This window comes from Macaca thibetana, chromosome 4, assembly GCF_024542745.1.
Source record: "Macaca thibetana thibetana isolate TM-01 chromosome 4, ASM2454274v1, whole genome shotgun sequence".
Lineage (NCBI taxonomy): Eukaryota > Metazoa > Chordata > Mammalia > Primates > Cercopithecidae > Macaca > Macaca thibetana.
This window is the reverse complement of record NC_065581.1, coordinates 111,080,840-111,098,943: the sequence shown is the minus strand read 5'-3', so window position 1 is coordinate 111,098,943 and position 18,104 is coordinate 111,080,840. Positions and strand designations below refer to the sequence as shown.

The following is an 18,104-nucleotide window of genomic DNA, read 5'->3' as shown; positions in this document are numbered from 1 at the left end:
AGAATAGAGGCCTCAGAAATAACGCCACATCTACAAACATCTGATCTTTGACAAGCCTGAGAAAAACAAACAATGGGGAAAGGATTTCCTGTTTAATAAATGGTGTTGGGAAAACTGGCTAGCCATATGCAGAAAACTGAAACTGGATCCCTTCCTTACACCTTATACAAAAATTAACTAAAGATGGATGAAAGACATAAACATAAAACCTAAATCTGTAAAAACCCTAGAAGAAAACCTAGGCAATACCATTCAGGATACAGGCATGGGCAAAAACTTCAGGAGTAAAACATCAACAGCAATGGCAATAAAAGCCAAAATTGACAAATGGAATCTAATTAAACTAAAGAGCTTCTGCATAGCAAAAGAAACTATCATCAGAGTGAACAAGCAACCTACAGAAAGGGGGAAAATGTTTACAATCTATCTATCTGACAAAGGGCTAATATCCAGAATCTACAAGGAACTTAAATTTACAAGAAAAAAAAAATCCCGTCAAAAAGTGGGTGAAATATATGAACAGACATTTCTCAAAAGAAGACATTTATGCAGCCAACAAACATATGAAAAAAAAGCTCATTGTCACTGGTCATTAGAGAAATGCAAATCAGAACCAAAATGAGATACCATCTCACGCCAGTTAGAATGGCAATCATTAAAAAGTCAGGAAACAACGGACGCTGGAGAGGATGTGGAGAAATAGGAACACTGTTGGTGGGAGTGTAAATTAGTTCAACCATTGCGGAAGACAGTGTGGTGATTCCTCAAGGAACTAGAACCAGAAATACCATTTGACCCAGCAGTCCCATTACTGGGTATATACTGAAAGGATTATAAATCATTCTACTATAAAGACACATGCACATGTATGTTTATTGCAGCACTGTTCACAATAGCAAAGACTTGGAACCAACCCAAATGCCCATGAATGACAGACTGGATAAAATAAATGTGGCACATATACACCAAGGAATACGAAGCAGCCATAAAAAAGGATGAGTTCATGTCCTTTGCAGGGACATGGATGAAACTGGAAACCATCATTCTCAGCAAACTAACACAGGAACAGAAAACCAAACACTGCATGTTCTCACTCATATGTGGGAGTTGAACAAGGAGAACACATGGACACAGGAAGTGGAACATCACACACCAAGGCCTGTCAGGGGGTGGGGGACTAGCGGAGGGATAGCATTAGGAGAAATACCTAATGTAGATAACCGGTTGATGGTGCAGCAAATCACTATGTCAAGTGTATACCTGTGTAACAAACCTGCATGTTCTGCACATGTATCCCAGAACTTAAAGTATAATAATTTTTAAAAAAAGAATAAAAAAAAGAAATACCCAAGACTAGGTAATTTATAAAGGAAAGAAATGTAATTTACTCACAGTTCTGCATGGCTGGGGAGGCCTCAAGAAACTTACAATCATGGCGGAAGGTGAAGGCGAAGCAAGCTTGGACTTTCTCACATGGCGGCAGGAGACAGAAGAATGTGAGCAAAAGGCGTAGAACCTCTCATGAAACCATTAGATCTGTGAGAACTCATTCACTATCGTGAAAACAGCATAGGGAAAACTGCCCCCGTGATCCAATCACTTCCCACCAGGTCTCTACCTAGACACGTGGGGATTATGGGAATTACAAATCAAGATGAAATTTGGATGGGGACACAAAGCCTAACCATATCAGGCACTATCAATCTCATCCAATATGAGAGGAAAGGGAGTTTGCCATGATATAGGACTCTTCGTACTCTTCCCACTTAGGCTCCACCCCTTATAATCATGATCAATTCATATTAGTACCATTAACATTAGTACTCCTGCACTTTGTGAGTGGACAGAAATGTATACAGAGAATATGTGCTCTTCCTTCAAGCCCCAATGTTCTTGATATTCCCAGGACAAAATTATGTCCTTATCATAATTATCATCCTCTTCTCAGCTAACATTTTAGGAAGAATTTACTCCATGCCCAATACTACCATCCTATTTATTATCACATCAGTACCGAGCTGAGTTCTTTCCTATTCATAAAATATTCATTCCTTCAACATATCAATCACTGGCACTGCTTGGTGTACTAGCTTACATTCCAGTTTCTGGAATAAGGGAGACTAATAACAAATAAAATAATTTAACAGAGCACTAAATACTATTAAATAAAACGGATTATTGTTAGAGATAAGTGACAGATATGAGGAGGGATGAAGAAGGGACCACATTAAGAAGACAGTTCTTAGAGTCTCTTTGAAGTAGTGACATTTGAATGGAAACTTGAATGATGAGAAAGACTGGGGAACAGCTTGTTAGGCAGAGGGAGTGGCAAGTGCCAAGGAAAGGAGGTTGCAGGACGCTTGGTGCTCTCTCTCCTCACATTCATGGTACTATCCTTGCATTTCTTCTCTGAGATGTCCTCTTCTCTAATGCTCTCTTATGCTGATTTTTCACACCCAGGAGTATTCAGACGCCCACCTGGTCTATGCCCACAAGAAATATTACTGCCTTATTGGCTTTTACCAGCCTCATCTTAATATTGCACACTTGACCTTCAAGGCCTTAAAGAAGAAATAGCAATTTAAAGCAAACCTGCATCTTCAGCAGAACCACTGTTGATCACATTGTCTAACATGTCACAGCCTCTTATCTAAGAATGCATGGGATATTCTCTTCATGGAATTTAGTGCCAGGAAACAAAAATTCTCCTAAAGATCTGTTTTCCTTCCTTAACCAATGAATTATACATAATCTTTCCTGTTACCCTTTTATTTTGGCTGCCAGGAACCACATAGCTAAAAGGTAGTGCTCCTATTACAATAACGATCTTATCCAGGTTTTGTGGTACATTCACTATTTCCCCCATTTATTTCTCTTGGTGGTTTCTTATCTTTATTTTGTTTTATTTTTACTGCCTTGTGTGAAAGTGCTTTTATTTAAGCTGCCTCAAACTTTTTGGAAATAGATGATATATAAATCATTAATCACAAGTAGTTTCTAGACAAACACAAGTAACTTCCTCATTGCAAAATCTGATGTGTCATCCTGGTCTTGATGTTACTCACCCTTTCTCCACATGACATAACTCAGCTGATCTCCTTTCTTAAACTTTTTTTAATCTTTGGTGTAGGATTAATATATATATGAATAAAACTGGCTAAAAAATTTCAACATTCTTGGTTTTATGGCATATTACAGTGTCTTCATTCTCTTTATAACACATTTTTATTCTGACCATCTTATGTATGAATGTGTATATACATGAATATATGCATGTATACATATATGCATATGTGTATATTTTGTTTCCTTCTTTTTCCACATGTCCATTCATGCAAATATGATCCAGAATTCTAAGCTCACCTGCTCTCTTCTCTTTTTCCTTTGGCACTTTTCTACTATTGTTACCTGGACGTAAAAGACTTTCAAGTTTTATTTCTAGCTCTATTCATTCTCTTGGGTTTGCATTCCAAATTCTCTGGTACCATCTGGACCTCAGAGTTAGAATGAGGCCTTGTAGTTCATTCAGCCTCCCAGTCATTAAATTTCCTCCATGACATCTCTGTCAAGTATTTGTCTACCCTACATTTTTTCAGTGACATTAAACTTGCTACCTTTCAAGGCAGTTTACCTAACCAGCTGGCTATGACTCTTAAAAGTTATTTCTGGCCAGGTGTGGTGGCTCATGCCTGTAATCCCAGCACTTTGGGAGGCTCAGACAGGTGGATCGCCTGAGGTCAGGAGTTTGAGACCAGCCTGATCAACATGGTGGAACCCTGTCTCTACTAAAAATACAAAAAAAAAAAAAAAATGGCCAGGTGTGATGGTGGGCACATGTAATCCCAGTTACTTTGGAGGCTGGGGCAGGAGAATTGCTTGAACCTGGGAGGTGGAGGTTGCAGTGAGCCAAGGTCATGCCATTGCACTCCAGCCTGGGCGACAAGAGCAAGATTCCATCTCAACAACAAAAAAACCAAAAAAGTTATTTCCAATAGGATGGCAACATCTCTATGATGCGTGTCCACTGATTCTAATGCTATTCCTAAGGTAACAATAAGAGCAAAGACACACTGAATACGAAATGTGTTCTAGCAGCACTGCACACATTATCTCTCTACAACTCTGCAAGGTGGTTTTATTATTTTCATTATATCATTGGGACAATTTAGAATGTATAATCTTTTCCCACAGCTTTTCCCCAAATGGTGAAACACACATATCTTCCAGGGAAACCACTGTCTTCCAGGTTAAGAAAGTACAAATTCCTCCAACCATGTCTCACACAAATTATTTTGTCTTGTAAGTTAATTTCACCACCTGTATTCTTGACTTCTAACGATGGTGTCAAAAATAAGTTCAAAATAACATTGCAATTGTGACTTGGATATGCAGAATAGAACATAACAATTGCCAACTTCATTCTAGATGCTATATGGCTCTACTGACATAGCCTAAGATCATACTTGTTGCTTCCTACTTAATCTACCAATATCCCTGAGGCTTTTTAATCAATGGCGTACTAAACATCTGTGAGAACTCTCATGGCTATGTCAAACTATTTCCCAGACCGAACTCAATTTATTTCCTCACTAACCTCTTCATCAGTTTGACTCTTCCATGTCTTATGACATCTTTATTTCCCAGACTCATAGACTAAAATGCTCCCTGACAGCTTTATAGCTCCTCTTACATCTTCTAGATCTTTTTGTTCACCAAGTCTTGAAGGCTCTGACTCAAACATTTTCTCACATCATCATCTTCCCATGGACTCTGCCCTTTGCTGTTTCTCAGTTTAGGCCTCTTCTTCTCTCACCTGGACAGCTGAAATTGTGGTGTCCCTACTTCCCTTGACCACCCCACTGCATGGACTGATGAAGTGATTGTCCCATAGCACAGCTCCTACCTGGTAATCCTCTGCTCAGACAGCTTCAGCAGCACTCTGCCTAGCAAGGAAAATTCCACCTTTTTACTCTGATATTAACAGCTGCCAGTATATATCTTATTTTTTAGCCTTATCATCTAGTGATTTCCTGTGAGTGTGGTATGCTTTTGAAATACTGTGCACAAAATGGTTTTAATTTTCCTGATTCTGCATCTATCTTTATTTACATTGTCTTTGAGCCTGGAAACCTTTCTTTGTCTGTCAAAATTCTATCTTTCAATAATCTGAGAAAATGTCACAACCTCTATGACACTTTTGCCAGATCCTGGTCTAGCCATTTAAAATTAATCTCATGCTGCTGACTTCTCACAGCATTTTAGTTCTTTCCTAGAATATAATAACAACAGAAATTTACATATAGGTCTTATCTCTTTATTCTTTAGGATCCCTCAGACTTGGCCATTTTTTTTTTTTTTTTTAATTTTGCTATTCTTTGGTACAGAGTAAGGATTGAATTACACAGCACATTAATTAAGAAAAAGGAGGCAGGAAACAGAAGAGGTAAAACTGATGAGTAGCAGAAACTGAAGAAAACTTGCAAATCTAATGCAAACACTTGGAAATTCAGACCCACACAGGCTGTATTTACCAATGCACCGAAAGACTTTTCTCTGTTTCCTTTGTTGCTACCTCTCTCTAATATAACTTTTTAGACTGTATCCTCTGATCTCTACTTTCAGGCACATAACCTCTTTCTTTTTCCCTAAAATCTAACCAGACTAGAACTCTCTTGGGGCTAATAGTCAGAGGCCAGCACACCAAGTGCCAAAGTTGATTTTGGTTGCAATCAGCCACCTCACTGAGTAACCACATTCAGTGATCCTACTAAGTCATAAATCTCCATCCTCTTAAAAACAATCTCAGTGGCAATGAGCAGACAAGCTTTTCCAAGCTCACTTGTCACTCCCCCAAAGTCTTAATAAATATTTTAGATATTAAGTCATTGCAATGCCCTGTTGCTCAATAAAAAAAAAAAAAGAAAAAGTTTATCATACACATTTATTCATTGCTGGTATTTTGAAACAAGACATAAAGTTCTTTGCACCACAAAGATAAAATTAATTTTATATAAGATGTACTTAAATAGTTGCATTTAGAAAGAAAACTTGGGGATAGATTATCAATGTGATTGAATTTCAGTATCACCTACGAGAATTTTAAACTATTTAACATAACCTATGTTCGGTCAAGAAAAGTGCTTCACATTTTTTCCTTCCTGGAATTAACATTTATTTAATGGAATTCTACCTTATGAAACCCCACTTGCATTACTCAGATGTTCAGTCAATGAAATTACTGAATTATTGGGAAAAATTACCTTCTTAAGATTAGGTCACATGAATTCACGAAACTGGAAGTGGTTACATAATATAGCAGAGTTACATAATCACGTATTGAATGATATTATACTTTAAGATATAATGAGTTTTTAACTAATAGTCTTGTTTTCTGAGCCCAGCCTTCCTGCTTTTTACTTGACTCTCCTTCTCATCTCACTGGTGCCTCCCTCTCTATTCTCAAGCATGTATCCTTTCTTCCTGAATATTTAGTTAGGATTATGCAGGCATCATGTCAGTTGTTTCCCATAAATAAAAGGGGAAACACACATATATGCATATACTGACACACAAAATCATCTTTTCAAGATATTACATTTTGGAGACAATTCCAGTGTGGGAAGGACTTCTCTATGGCTTGGTTTTGAGTATTTAAAATGATAAATAAATGTAACTTTCAATGAAATCCATCATTTATATAAACATAGGTGGTCATTAGACATTGAATTTACTAAAAGTAACTTAGTCTAAAATATTTCTTCATCAGTGAAAATTGAAGTTACTGGACTTGAGTAGATGAAGAAAACATGGACTCCAATAGCTTGAGTCAAATTTGCCAATATTATTTTCTCATAAATTAGCACAGAAATCACAATCAGGGCAGTTTATTCCTGACTACCAGAAGAAAATAAGACAGTAGGGTTTTGTTTGTTTGTTTGTTTCCTGGCAGACAGAACGTTTGAGCTCTTGATACGTTTTAAATTTCAGGCAACAAAATTATGTAAACATCCTAAAATTACATAAAATAAGAGTAAACATCTATTTTTCTATGAACTATTAGATGTACAAAAAGCAAAGATACTCCTTTCTCCTCAATTTATCTATTTAGAAATACTAATAACAATAATAAGAAGAAGAAAGAGTGGGGAAAATCAAATGTCAAGCCTCACCCAAACAGTATGTAGGGAAAATGTTAGTACTCCAGTTCACAATGAAGCGTTTTACCGCAATTTACATTGGAGTATTTAATACTCCAATTCACAATACGGCATCAGTTAATCATAATAGTTTGTAAATTATATAGGTCATTGTATTGCTTTATAGCATGTCTATGCCTTAGTGCTCCAATAAAAGATACTAGTTTTCCTTTGCTTTTATCTAGTGAATTTTGATCATACTAAACTCACAGGTCACAGGTAAAATACTGTATGGTAGTGCTGAGTATAAATAAATTGAGAAAGAAATAGGTTCAAATCTTACATTAGCATACATTTTTACTTATTAACAGCCTGGTCAAAGATTTAATGACAAGCATGTTAAATGTAGTGGCTGACAGGAGTGCAGAACTCACCTTCAAGTTAATTGATTCACAATGTCAATGTCTTTCATTTCCATAGTTAGACATATTAACTATATATTCATGACATATTTCTCAAAAGGGTTTGAAGTCTTCACTCTGATCTTATAAATCATATAAAATCTTCCTAGATCAAGGCAAATCTAACTGCTAGATTTAGAAATTGCCCTAGTGATTTTAACAAGCTGGTATGGAAAATGGTTTTCTTTCTCAAAATTAAATGTATTTTTTTTTTTCATCCAAACCGAGGACTCTGGGTTTTTGGTCAAGGTACTATATTATAAACAGATTGCAATCAAAGACGGAACTGCAACAGTATCAGGAACAAATTCTAAAATATTGCTAGTGCATGGGAAATGTGAACCCTGAAGAAGGGCAGGGATCTCACTCTCCTTCCCCCTTTGTTCATCCCCTACACCAGCGTTTTAGAATAACTTACATTACAATGATTACACAGGGTAGCCTGTAAGTGAGGGAGGAAAAGGCATAGTACAGATGTATGTATACATTTTCTTTATTTCTATGAGAAGGAATTGGGTGTTGAGGTAGGTTCACAAAGACGGTTAAGCCTCCAGTCTGTTGTTTTGATATTACGGTCGAGGTTGTTAAATCATCCATAAACAGAGCCACTTCCTGCTTTTCTTCTTATCTCTGAGTCTCTGCTTAGCAGCTTGCTTGAATATTAGTGGTAGAGGCTCCTAAATTTTGACATCAATTAGTCTATTGCTAAACCCTAAGGAAATCGTTGCCTATTACTCCCATGTTGTATTTAGCTATGACTTCACAGCTTAGAATGACCAGTACTCACTGGATAAAAGAAAAATAAGTTGAAGAAGCTTATATATGAATTCCTTGTGGAAATGGACCATGTTTAATTAATCTTTGTATCCAAAAACATCACAGAGTCTAGCACATAGTAGGTGCTCAAATATGTTTATAAATAGGTTGGTGAAACAAACTAGTCAGGAAAGGATAACACAGGAAATACATAGAGAACAACCTAAACATTAACAAGGACCAATTAGTCAAGACAAATACTGGCACGAAATTAAAACCCCTTCAAGCACTTATTGTTTACACGATGTTTCTTGTATCTATTTTGATTTATTAACTCTAGTAAAATACCTGATATTTTCATACTGAGTACCAATATATGAAGGATTTTATAGACATAATTTCTTTTAATCCTTTAACTTTTTAAAATTGTCTTCAGTTTTACAGATAATGATACTAAGGCTCAAAGAAGTGAAGACTAAATCCCTGGTTATTTGAATCTAAAACCTGGGCTCTTTCCACCAAATTACATTCTCTGCTTTTAAAGTCTCCTTCTTTTAAGAGCAATTTTCCATAAGCTTTTTTGCCTCATATGAATTCAATCATATGGATTACTGTGTTTCAAATAGCAAACTTTCAAATATTGTTGAGTTTGATTAAATAAATCCTGAAAAAATAGGAGAGTTTAGGGTAACAGGACGTGGACATGGGGTCATCTACCAAGAGCCAAAATTAACTCATAAAATCTGTAGATTACATGACTTATCATAAATACACCAAAAAAACAGGCTCCTATCTTTCATAGAGACTGGAAAATAGAGAAAGTAACAACTTGCACAAGAGTTTTCACTGGATTTAACTCACTATACTATTGGGAAGAGTCAAGATAATTTTTAAAATGAAATAAACACTCACATGCTCATTCCATTTATGTCATAATTTCCCCCAGGTTGTGTCTGTTTTACTGTAATGCGATGGCTCTTGAATTATAACCTGTGTATTTCAACAGCCAATCAACAGTACTGTACTGTGAAAAGCCTGTGACCCGAGATAAGGAAGTAAATATTTGCTTTGTGAACCACAATCATTGACTACAATAGACTTATATTTACTGACACAGGGATTTTAAAAAATCTCACATACAAAGCTTAAGAAATTCAGCGATTTTAGATATTTATTACTTATGCTAGAATACAAAGTATAAAGTACTTCTATAATTTCATGAAAAACTCTGCACATCTAATAAATAGTAAAAATTCAAATCCATTTCTATTTGAAATAGATGTTATTTTCCACCATAGGTCACTGCTTCTCCTAAAGGGAACTCTCATCATTATAAATTCTGAATTACTCAGGTTTTACTGTATTTGATAAACTGGTACCACTGATGATTATAAACTTATACACTTTCAGCTGGGCGCAGTGGCTCACACCTGTAATCCTAGCACTTTGGGAGGCTGAGGTGGGTGGATTGATTGCTTGAGCCCAGGAGTTCAAGACCAGCGAAACCCCAACTCTACAAATAATACAAAAATTAGCCAGGCGTTGTGGTACACACCTGTAGTCCCAGCTCCTGCAGTGGGAAGATCACCTGAGCCCAGGGAGGTTGAGGCTACAGTGAGCCATGATTGAGTCACTGCACTCCAGCCTGGGTGACAGAGTGAGACCCTGTCTCAAAAAAACAAAACAAAACATTTATACTTTCTAGATAGTTTAATACCTAAGGACTTTGTAGATTTTCCAAGCTAGATAATTAAACTTTTGAAAACAAAGTTATCAAAAGTTACAGAACTTTAAAAGTCAAAAACAGGAGCTTACAAGACCACTGAATCATGTGCAACATCGCAGATACAGAGCTCATTAAGGTAACACATTAAATTCTTACTTTTAACATGTTTAAATTTCACCTAGAGCTTACAAGTTGAGGTAAGATATGATTCTAACCTGACACGGTTTTATAATTAAGCTTAATTGAGTCATTCTGAGGAGAAATCACAAAGAACGTCCCTAGGCTTTCCATGTACTCCCATCTTTCCTTTCAACCCCTTTATCTCAGAAAAACTCGGAAGTTCTTCCATAACATTGGCAACTGGCAGAAACAATCCATGACTATCTGGGAACTCTTCAGACACAAGCTTCTCATAGTAAGGTGTTTGTGAGCAAATTGTTTACTGGTTCTGGACTTCTAAAAAGAACTGTAAAGTCTGGAAAACTCGGGGGTATAGCAGTATGTGATGAACCCCGATACCCTGGCTGATCCAGCCTTTCTGGTTTAGCCACAGTGATCTTTGTATCTTTACCACATGGAGCCTTTGTCACTGAGCATTTCCTTTCCTTGTTTGCTGTTGCCTTTTAAAAAATTAATATTAGCACTCAAACAAATAAGAGAAATGTACCAGACTAGCAGTGGAAACACAGGCTAAAGACTTGAACGAGCCATCCTCAAAGACAAAAACTGCTTATCAGTATGTCAAAAAGTAATCAGTCTTATTGGTAGCCAAAGAAATAAAAGTTTGAAAAATATTATTTTCACCTATCAAGTTAGCAAAGATTTTTTAAAGAATGGCATTATGTTGGCAAGAACTAGCTGTTCTAAGCATCGTGCCCAAAGGAGAAAGTGCAATAGAGATATGCGTACAAAATTTAGGCATGAGGATCAAAACCCAAAGATAAAAGAATGGCTAAATAAAGACATCCATAAGGTGAACTATTTTGCAGTCACTAAATCGCATTAAAAATAATCAATTTTAATTTCTTGAGAAACAGCAACAAAGGAATGTTAATTTTTTTTAGAAGTATGAGGTTCTAAAACAGCCATCCCCACCTTTTTGGCACCAGGGCCCGGTTTCGTGGAAGACAATTTGTCCACGGATGGCAGTGGGGGTGGGGGGATAGTTTTGGAAGGAAACTGTTCCACATCAGCTCATCAGGCATTAGATTCTCATGAGGAGTGCACAACCTCAATTCCTTGCATGCGCAGTTCACAATAGGGGTCACGCTCCTATGAGAATCTAATGCCAGCTGCTGATCAGACATGAAGAGGAGCTCAGGAGATAATGCTCACTTACCAGCCACTCACCTCCTGCTGTGCTGCTGGGTTCCTAACAGGTCATGGGCTGGTACCCATCCACAGCCCAGGGGTTGGGGACCCCTGTTCTACAACATGATTCAAATTCTTAAAACAATGATACATTTATATAAAGGAAATAAACTTGAGGTAAACTATGCTGTGTTTTCAATAGCAGTTCTTTAGATATTGAGATAATTATAAGCACTCAGTACATGCCAAGCACTATGTTCAGTACTTTATATACACTGCATTGTATTTATGCTTGCATCCTGCCTTCATCCCTCTTGTATGTCTGAGGAAACTGAGGCTCAGGACAGATTAGTAACTTGCCTACAGCAATAAAGTTGTTAAAGGGAGGAGCCACAATACAAGCTAAGGCCAGCTTGACCCAAAATTTGTGCTCTTCACATCCATATCTGCCAATAGGTAATTTTGTATTGTAGGGGATCTAAAATAAGCAAATATTGCTTTTATAATTGGGAAACAAATCAGTAACATAAACACTGTATTAAACACATATATATTATCAAAATGACAATTCTGAAAATTGCTTCCTCCAAAGATGTAGAACCATAAACATGAGTTTCAGGAGCCCAACTAGTGTACTTGGTAAACAGTATTAAGTGCTGATTTTAAAAATGCAATTCTTACCTTGGAAGACTTTTGTGAGCCATGTCGACCCTGCAAAATGTATTAATTTAGGAAAAATTATTTTACACCTGCTTTTGCCAGATACCGTGCCAGGTGCTGGCACAATAGCAGAAATAATAGTCTAAATGAATTTCTTTGGAAGTTAGGAAAGTGTCTTTTTTTCAGAGATAACTGTGGGTAGGGAGAGAAGGAAGGTGGGAGTATCCATCAATCTCACATTGACAGTCTTGGCTACCTATTGGCTACCTATAGCAAAGGATTATTTTAAGGTTTTCCATAAAAATATATTTGTCTGAGGACCCCTGACACTCCCTTGGAAATGTCATATAATTTTAAGCCTCCCCAATGCATTCACACTTATACTCTAACTATAGCAATCAGGTGAAATAAAATGCTTTTAACATCACATAGCATTATTCTCATCCTCTGGATATATAGTGGTCCTTCAATTTGCCCTCCTTGGTAGTGCAGTATTTTCAGTGTTAAGTAAGCAGAGTTGGAGAGTATCAGAAACAGGATTCTCAGCAGAAATGTGGTTGAATGGACTCCCAGCCCTCTTAGCGTCATACGTCATCATCCATGCCTACCTTCCTTTTCCAGGAAAGCCCATGATTTTAGCAAATGGACTTCTGACACAAAGGCCATTATCCCTACAGCTTTAGATTAACAGGTAAATTTTTTCTTAGACTTTACTCTGTAAGTCAACCAGAATTTTGATCAATTCAGATTCAAAATTTTCACTTTTACTTGGCTGTAACAAGAACAACAAATGGGTAAGAATATATATTTCTCCTTTTCTTCAAAGACCGTGGCCCTCGTGGTAGGAAATGTTAAGGAAGGTTTATTATTTTTATTATTATTTCTTATTATGCAAAAGTATAAAATATTTATAGCAATGATAATGAACTTAGACCTTAAACATGATGAATTCAAATAAATGAGTACCTCAGAGGAAGAGCCCTACAACCAAAGAGATACCTATTTGAGAAGGAAATGCTGTTTGCCTTAGAATGAACAGGATAGTAAATTAACTGTCCTTGTTAATTCCCTTCCATGGGGACTAAACGCCAAGGAGTCGTTGAGGAACTATAGCAAAAAGGGTCGAAATCAATCTGCATAACAGACACCTTATGTTGTTTGTTCTGTAAATTAGACGGTTTTCTTAATCTTTCAGACTAGTTTCAGGAGGAAGGATGAGTGCCCGTGGCTCTGAGATCAGATGTCATTGCCATGGAGATTTATCTTATTTAATGAATAATACCACCCATCTTTTTGTAATAACAAACGCTTATTTTCTCGTTGCCTAAAACTAAATAAACTACTCTCCTATGGTCGCTCTAAGTGTAGGTTTCAAAAGATTATAAAAACTAGTGAATAAATCCAGTCTCCCCTGAGTGTGCTAATTACTGTTTTAGTTCATGTTAACAGAAGAAATGGCTTAACAATAGTAACAACTGGAGGGGGTCAAACTTCTCATTCATTTGTATTAAACCACCCTTTCATTAGATAGGAGTGCTATAATGTATATTTCTTGGATAATACTCTTACTACAAAAGACTTTGGAAACAAGTACAATGTACTTTAAATGTTTCACGGTTTGCAAATTATTTCGTACACGCAGCGTCTAGCAGCTATGAATTGAGGAGGAAAGCATTATTTTCCACTACACGAATAAAAATCAATTCTCACGTCTTCAATTAAATGATTTTCAGAAGGGTTCATCACCCGGAAAACCAGTATGTATGAACGCCGGAAATGCAGATGGCACCCAGCCTCAGAACTGCTTATTCTACATGGGAACCAAACTAAGATTTCTCTTTATTATTTGTGAAAGCGATCCCACGCTGGAGAGAATCTCGCCGTAAAACAATTTAAGAAAAGAAAGAACTCTGAAGCGTGTGAAGTTCTCCAGACAAATCTTACAGTGACTCTTTTAAGGAAAGAAGCATTTATGGAAAGGTCAGGGGAGGTCAGGAGAGTTATGCCAGGAGCCAGGGTCAATTGTCCCTGGGCGACAGGGGTTCTCCCAGGTAAGCCGGCGTCCCGGGCTCCGGGCGAGGCGCAGGGCTCAGGGCGCAGGGCGGGTCCCGTACGCCGGGCGGGCGCGCGGGCATCTTTGTGGCCAGGCGACCCCGGCTCGCTCTCCCGGAGCCCAGGGACTCCCGAGGCTGGCGCGGGCTGCCCCGGACGCGGTGCCAGCAGCCTCCGGCTCGCGAGGAGCAGCTCCCACCCGCAGCTTCCGAGGCCAGCTCTGTCCCTCCGCCATCCTCTAGTCCTCCGGCATTTTCCAGGGAGACAGAGAGGCAGGGAGAAGAGGAGAAAGCGGCCGTGTCTGCACCCAGCCTCTGCCGCAGCACTCGAAGAGGGACAGCAGGGAGGCCGGCGGGGAGGCAGAGATTAAACTGATTCCATCGATCACGGTAAGACCATCATCACCTACAGCAAAGGAGGCTCCGATGCGCCCATCCGGGCAGCGGCTCGCGGTTGGTGGGCGTTCCTCGTCCTCGCCCCCTCGGTGGCTGTGGAATCCACCCCGCGCTGCACACGCCAGGACTCCCTTTCCTTTGACTAAGGGGAGGGGAAGGAACAAAAGAGACCCCCCACCCCCTACACACACACACACACACACACACACACACACACACACACACACACACCCCTCCGGTATTTTACTGCTGCTCAAAGGATTCATTTTCGCAACCTCTTCTGCGAACACCTTCCCCACCTGAGCAGTGCATATTCCCAAAGGTAAAGAGACATAAAGGAGGAAACACAGCACCCGAGGTGATCGGTCGATCGGACACTGTTGATTGCACATTCTCCTCGCTCCCAGCCAACCGCACAAAACCCGCAGCACCTCGCGCCCCCGCGGGGTCTCCCGCGCCCCCGGCCCGGCCCTCCTGGCCGCCCCCAGGAGGCTCCCGGCTCTCCGCGGGAACTCTGGGACCTGGCCGAGCGTTTCCCGGCGGGCAGGACACTCGCTCGGTTCCCCGCAGCAGCTGAGGGCAGCGAGCGGACCGCGTCTAGGCAGCGACGCGGGATTCAACTTCCCGGACCCGCGGCGCAGCCCCCGCTCCCGCCCGGGGCGCAGCGGCCACAGCCTAGACCCCAGCGCCGCGCAACCGTCCCCGCCGGGGCATGGGCGGTCGCGCTCTCCGCCCCCTCCTTCCTTCACCTCCCCCCTACCTTGAAAAAAATCCATCCATTGGTGCAAAGCAGACATTTTGATGTCATTTACTTAGCACCGCTCGGTTTGGAGGCAGCGTCTTACCCGGTCGCCTGGAGATGTGGGCAGCGCGCCGATGGGTCCAGGGGAGCGGGGCTGGGTGGCTCGGTCCTCTAGCAGAGCCGGTTTGCTGCCATCCGCCCAACTTCAGCACCCAGCGGGCGAGGAGAGAGGGAGAGCGGCGAGGATGCAGGGGAGGGGGAGGGGGAGGAGGGAGAGGTGGGCGGGGAGGGAGCGGGAGCCGCTCGGCAGCGCGCATGCGCCTCTCGACCGGCGCAGCCCCTCGCCCGCCGCGGCCGGAGGGGCGGCTTCCCAACCCCGGCGCGCGGCCGCGAGAGTCCCGTCCCCGCCCCCTCCCCGGGCGGCCCCCGGCCCCGTCCGACCTCGCGCGCTCGCCTGGGCGAGGCGCCCACCGTGCGGAGGGGCTGGGCCGGGACTCTCGGCTTCGGCGACGCCCGTCCGGAGCTTCGCGGGAGCCCCGGAGTCCCGAGAGCTTCCCTGAATGACAGCGGCTCTCCGCCGGGTCCCTGCAACTCCACTCTTCCGCAGCCCGCGCGCTGCTGTCCTGGGCTGCGCGAGAGCCTTGCACCCAGGAGCCGGCCTGCCAGGCACAGCAGCCTGCCTGCTGCGGGTCCCGGAGGAGGTATTGCCTGCGTGGGTATTGCCTGTCAAGAAAGTGTGAAGTTAAGCAAGTTTTGCTGCCTGAAGGACTTTATAAAGCGTCCTGTACTTTACTGACTTTCTCACCCAGAAAGAGGACCTTTTCTCCTAAGAATCAGTGCAGGTGCTCTCTGGCCTGGCCCATGCCAGCTGCCTCAGGCCCCCAGAACACTCGCTGGAGCAGAGTTTTGAGTGAGAAAAGCCTATGACAAGGCAAGAGTGGTGAATTATTAACGGAGGTGCTTATGCTTGGGGCCTAGAGCATCCTTAGGGAACAGCTTGGTAGTTACCAGGTCTGATAATTGTTCTGTGCCCAAGTGGAGCCCAGCTTGGTAGGGAAGGAGCTTGAGATACTTTATGCAGTCCGAGCGCTAGATTGTACCTCCGATGATTAGAGTCAAGTATTTGTGCGGAGGTAGTGGAGAAGCAGTGTCTTGCTCTTCAGATACCACATCTGTGCGAAGAGGAGGGAGTTCCTGCAGGAGTGAATGGGCTTTTTTTTCTTACACCTAATTAAAGCAGATTACTTGTAAATCTGCGTGAGTTCCCCTTGCTCGTGTGTTCATGTAAGCAAGCGTTGTGTTATTTCAGCCTACTGAACTCTCCTGTGCCTCCACCCTAATACGCTCAGAGATACTTGAGTTAAATGTGTCTCAGGGCCTCCTCCAGGGCCTCCCTTGGCTTTGAGTACTAGTGCTCTTGAAAGTGCCTTCAGTTCTGTTGGATTTCACAAAAGTGCTTGTCTTTGTCTTCCAGGCTGCTATTACAAAATACCGTAGACTGGATGGCTTATAAGCAACAGAAACTGATTTCTCACACTTCTGGAGACTGGGAAGTCCAAGATCAAGATGTAGGCAGATTCCTTATTTGATGAGGGCCCAATTCCGAGCTCATGGACTGCTGACTCCTTGCTGTGTCTTCACGTGGTGGAAGTGAGCAAGGGAGCTTTCTGGGGTCTCTTCTATAAGGACACTAGTCCCGTTCATGAGGGCTCCACCCTCATGACCTAATCACCTTCCAAAGGTTCCACCTCTTTATATCATCACCTTGGGGGTTAGAATGCGAACATATGAATTTTGGAGATTCAAACACATCTAGTCCACTGCAGTATTGATCCATGGTAGATAAAGATAAAAGTTCTTCACCAAAAATGGTTTGAGCAACATTGAATCCTGTATAACTTTCAGATTTATATCTTTAGTCCTGGCCTCACAACAGAACTCTTTTATGTCCTCCACTACCTTTACATCGCCACTTGAGGAATAATTGTCATAGCTGGTATTTATTGAAGAATCACTACATGTCAGGTACAGATCTAAATTCTCCTCATATTTCGTATTCGTTGTTCACAACAACCCTACAAGGTAGATACTATTATTATCATGGTTAACAGGCATCTCAGAAGCAGAACTCCGGATATCTACCCCCTCCAAACCTGTTCCTCCTCAAATTGTTCTACTCCATTGTTCATTCCAAAAATTTAGAAGTCATCCTTGTTTTGTTGCTTTTATTCATCCCCACACTCAATTAATTAGTCACGTTTTCTTCACTTCCAAAATATATCTCCAAGTCATCAACTTTGATCATTCTCTATTGCCACAACCTTAGTCCAAGCTATCGTCATCTCTCACCTGGGCAACCACAAAAGTCTCCCATTCTGTCTGCTCGTTGCTATCCTCCACAACCCCAAACAACACCCTCCTAAGAGCTGAACAATCTTTTAAAAACAATCAGGTTGTGTCATGCCCTTTCTTAACATGCTCAAATGAGTTTTTTTTTTTTTTTTCATTGCACTTCAAATACAATTTGTAATTCTTACCACAGCCTAGATTCTATATACTATTGTCCCTAACTAGTTACCTTATACCATGCTTCTGTAGATCATAGCTACTGTGGTTTAGCCATGTAGACCTGCTTATTTAGGTTTCTTGAAGAAATATAACTTGTAGTATTTGCTGTTCTTTCTGCTGGGAATCCTCTGCACCAGATCTTTGCATAGTAGACTCCTTAATATCACATAGATGTCTGCGGAAATAACACTTTTCAGAAGTCTTCATCTGACCACCCAATCCAATCTGCCCCAGTGAGTTCTTTTCTGTTGGATCCCCTTATTTCATTGTCTTTAAAACACTTCACTATCTGAATCA

The 18,104-nt window shown here is 40.9% G+C and overlaps 1 protein-coding gene across 1 annotated transcript in view; it reads right to left on the bottom strand.

Annotated features, from left to right (window-relative positions):
- RGS17 (regulator of G protein signaling 17) overlaps positions 1-15,323 on the bottom strand; it is a 125,770-nt gene extending 110,447 nt beyond the window's left edge. The window contains exon 1 of the mRNA XM_050786208.1: positions 15,258-15,323. Within this exon, the coding sequence (XP_050642165.1) occupies positions 15,258-15,277 (20 nt within the window). The 5' untranslated portion in view covers positions 15,278-15,323. The remainder of the gene's footprint in view (positions 1-15,257) is intronic.
- Positions 15,324-18,104: the final 2,781 nt, after the last annotated feature.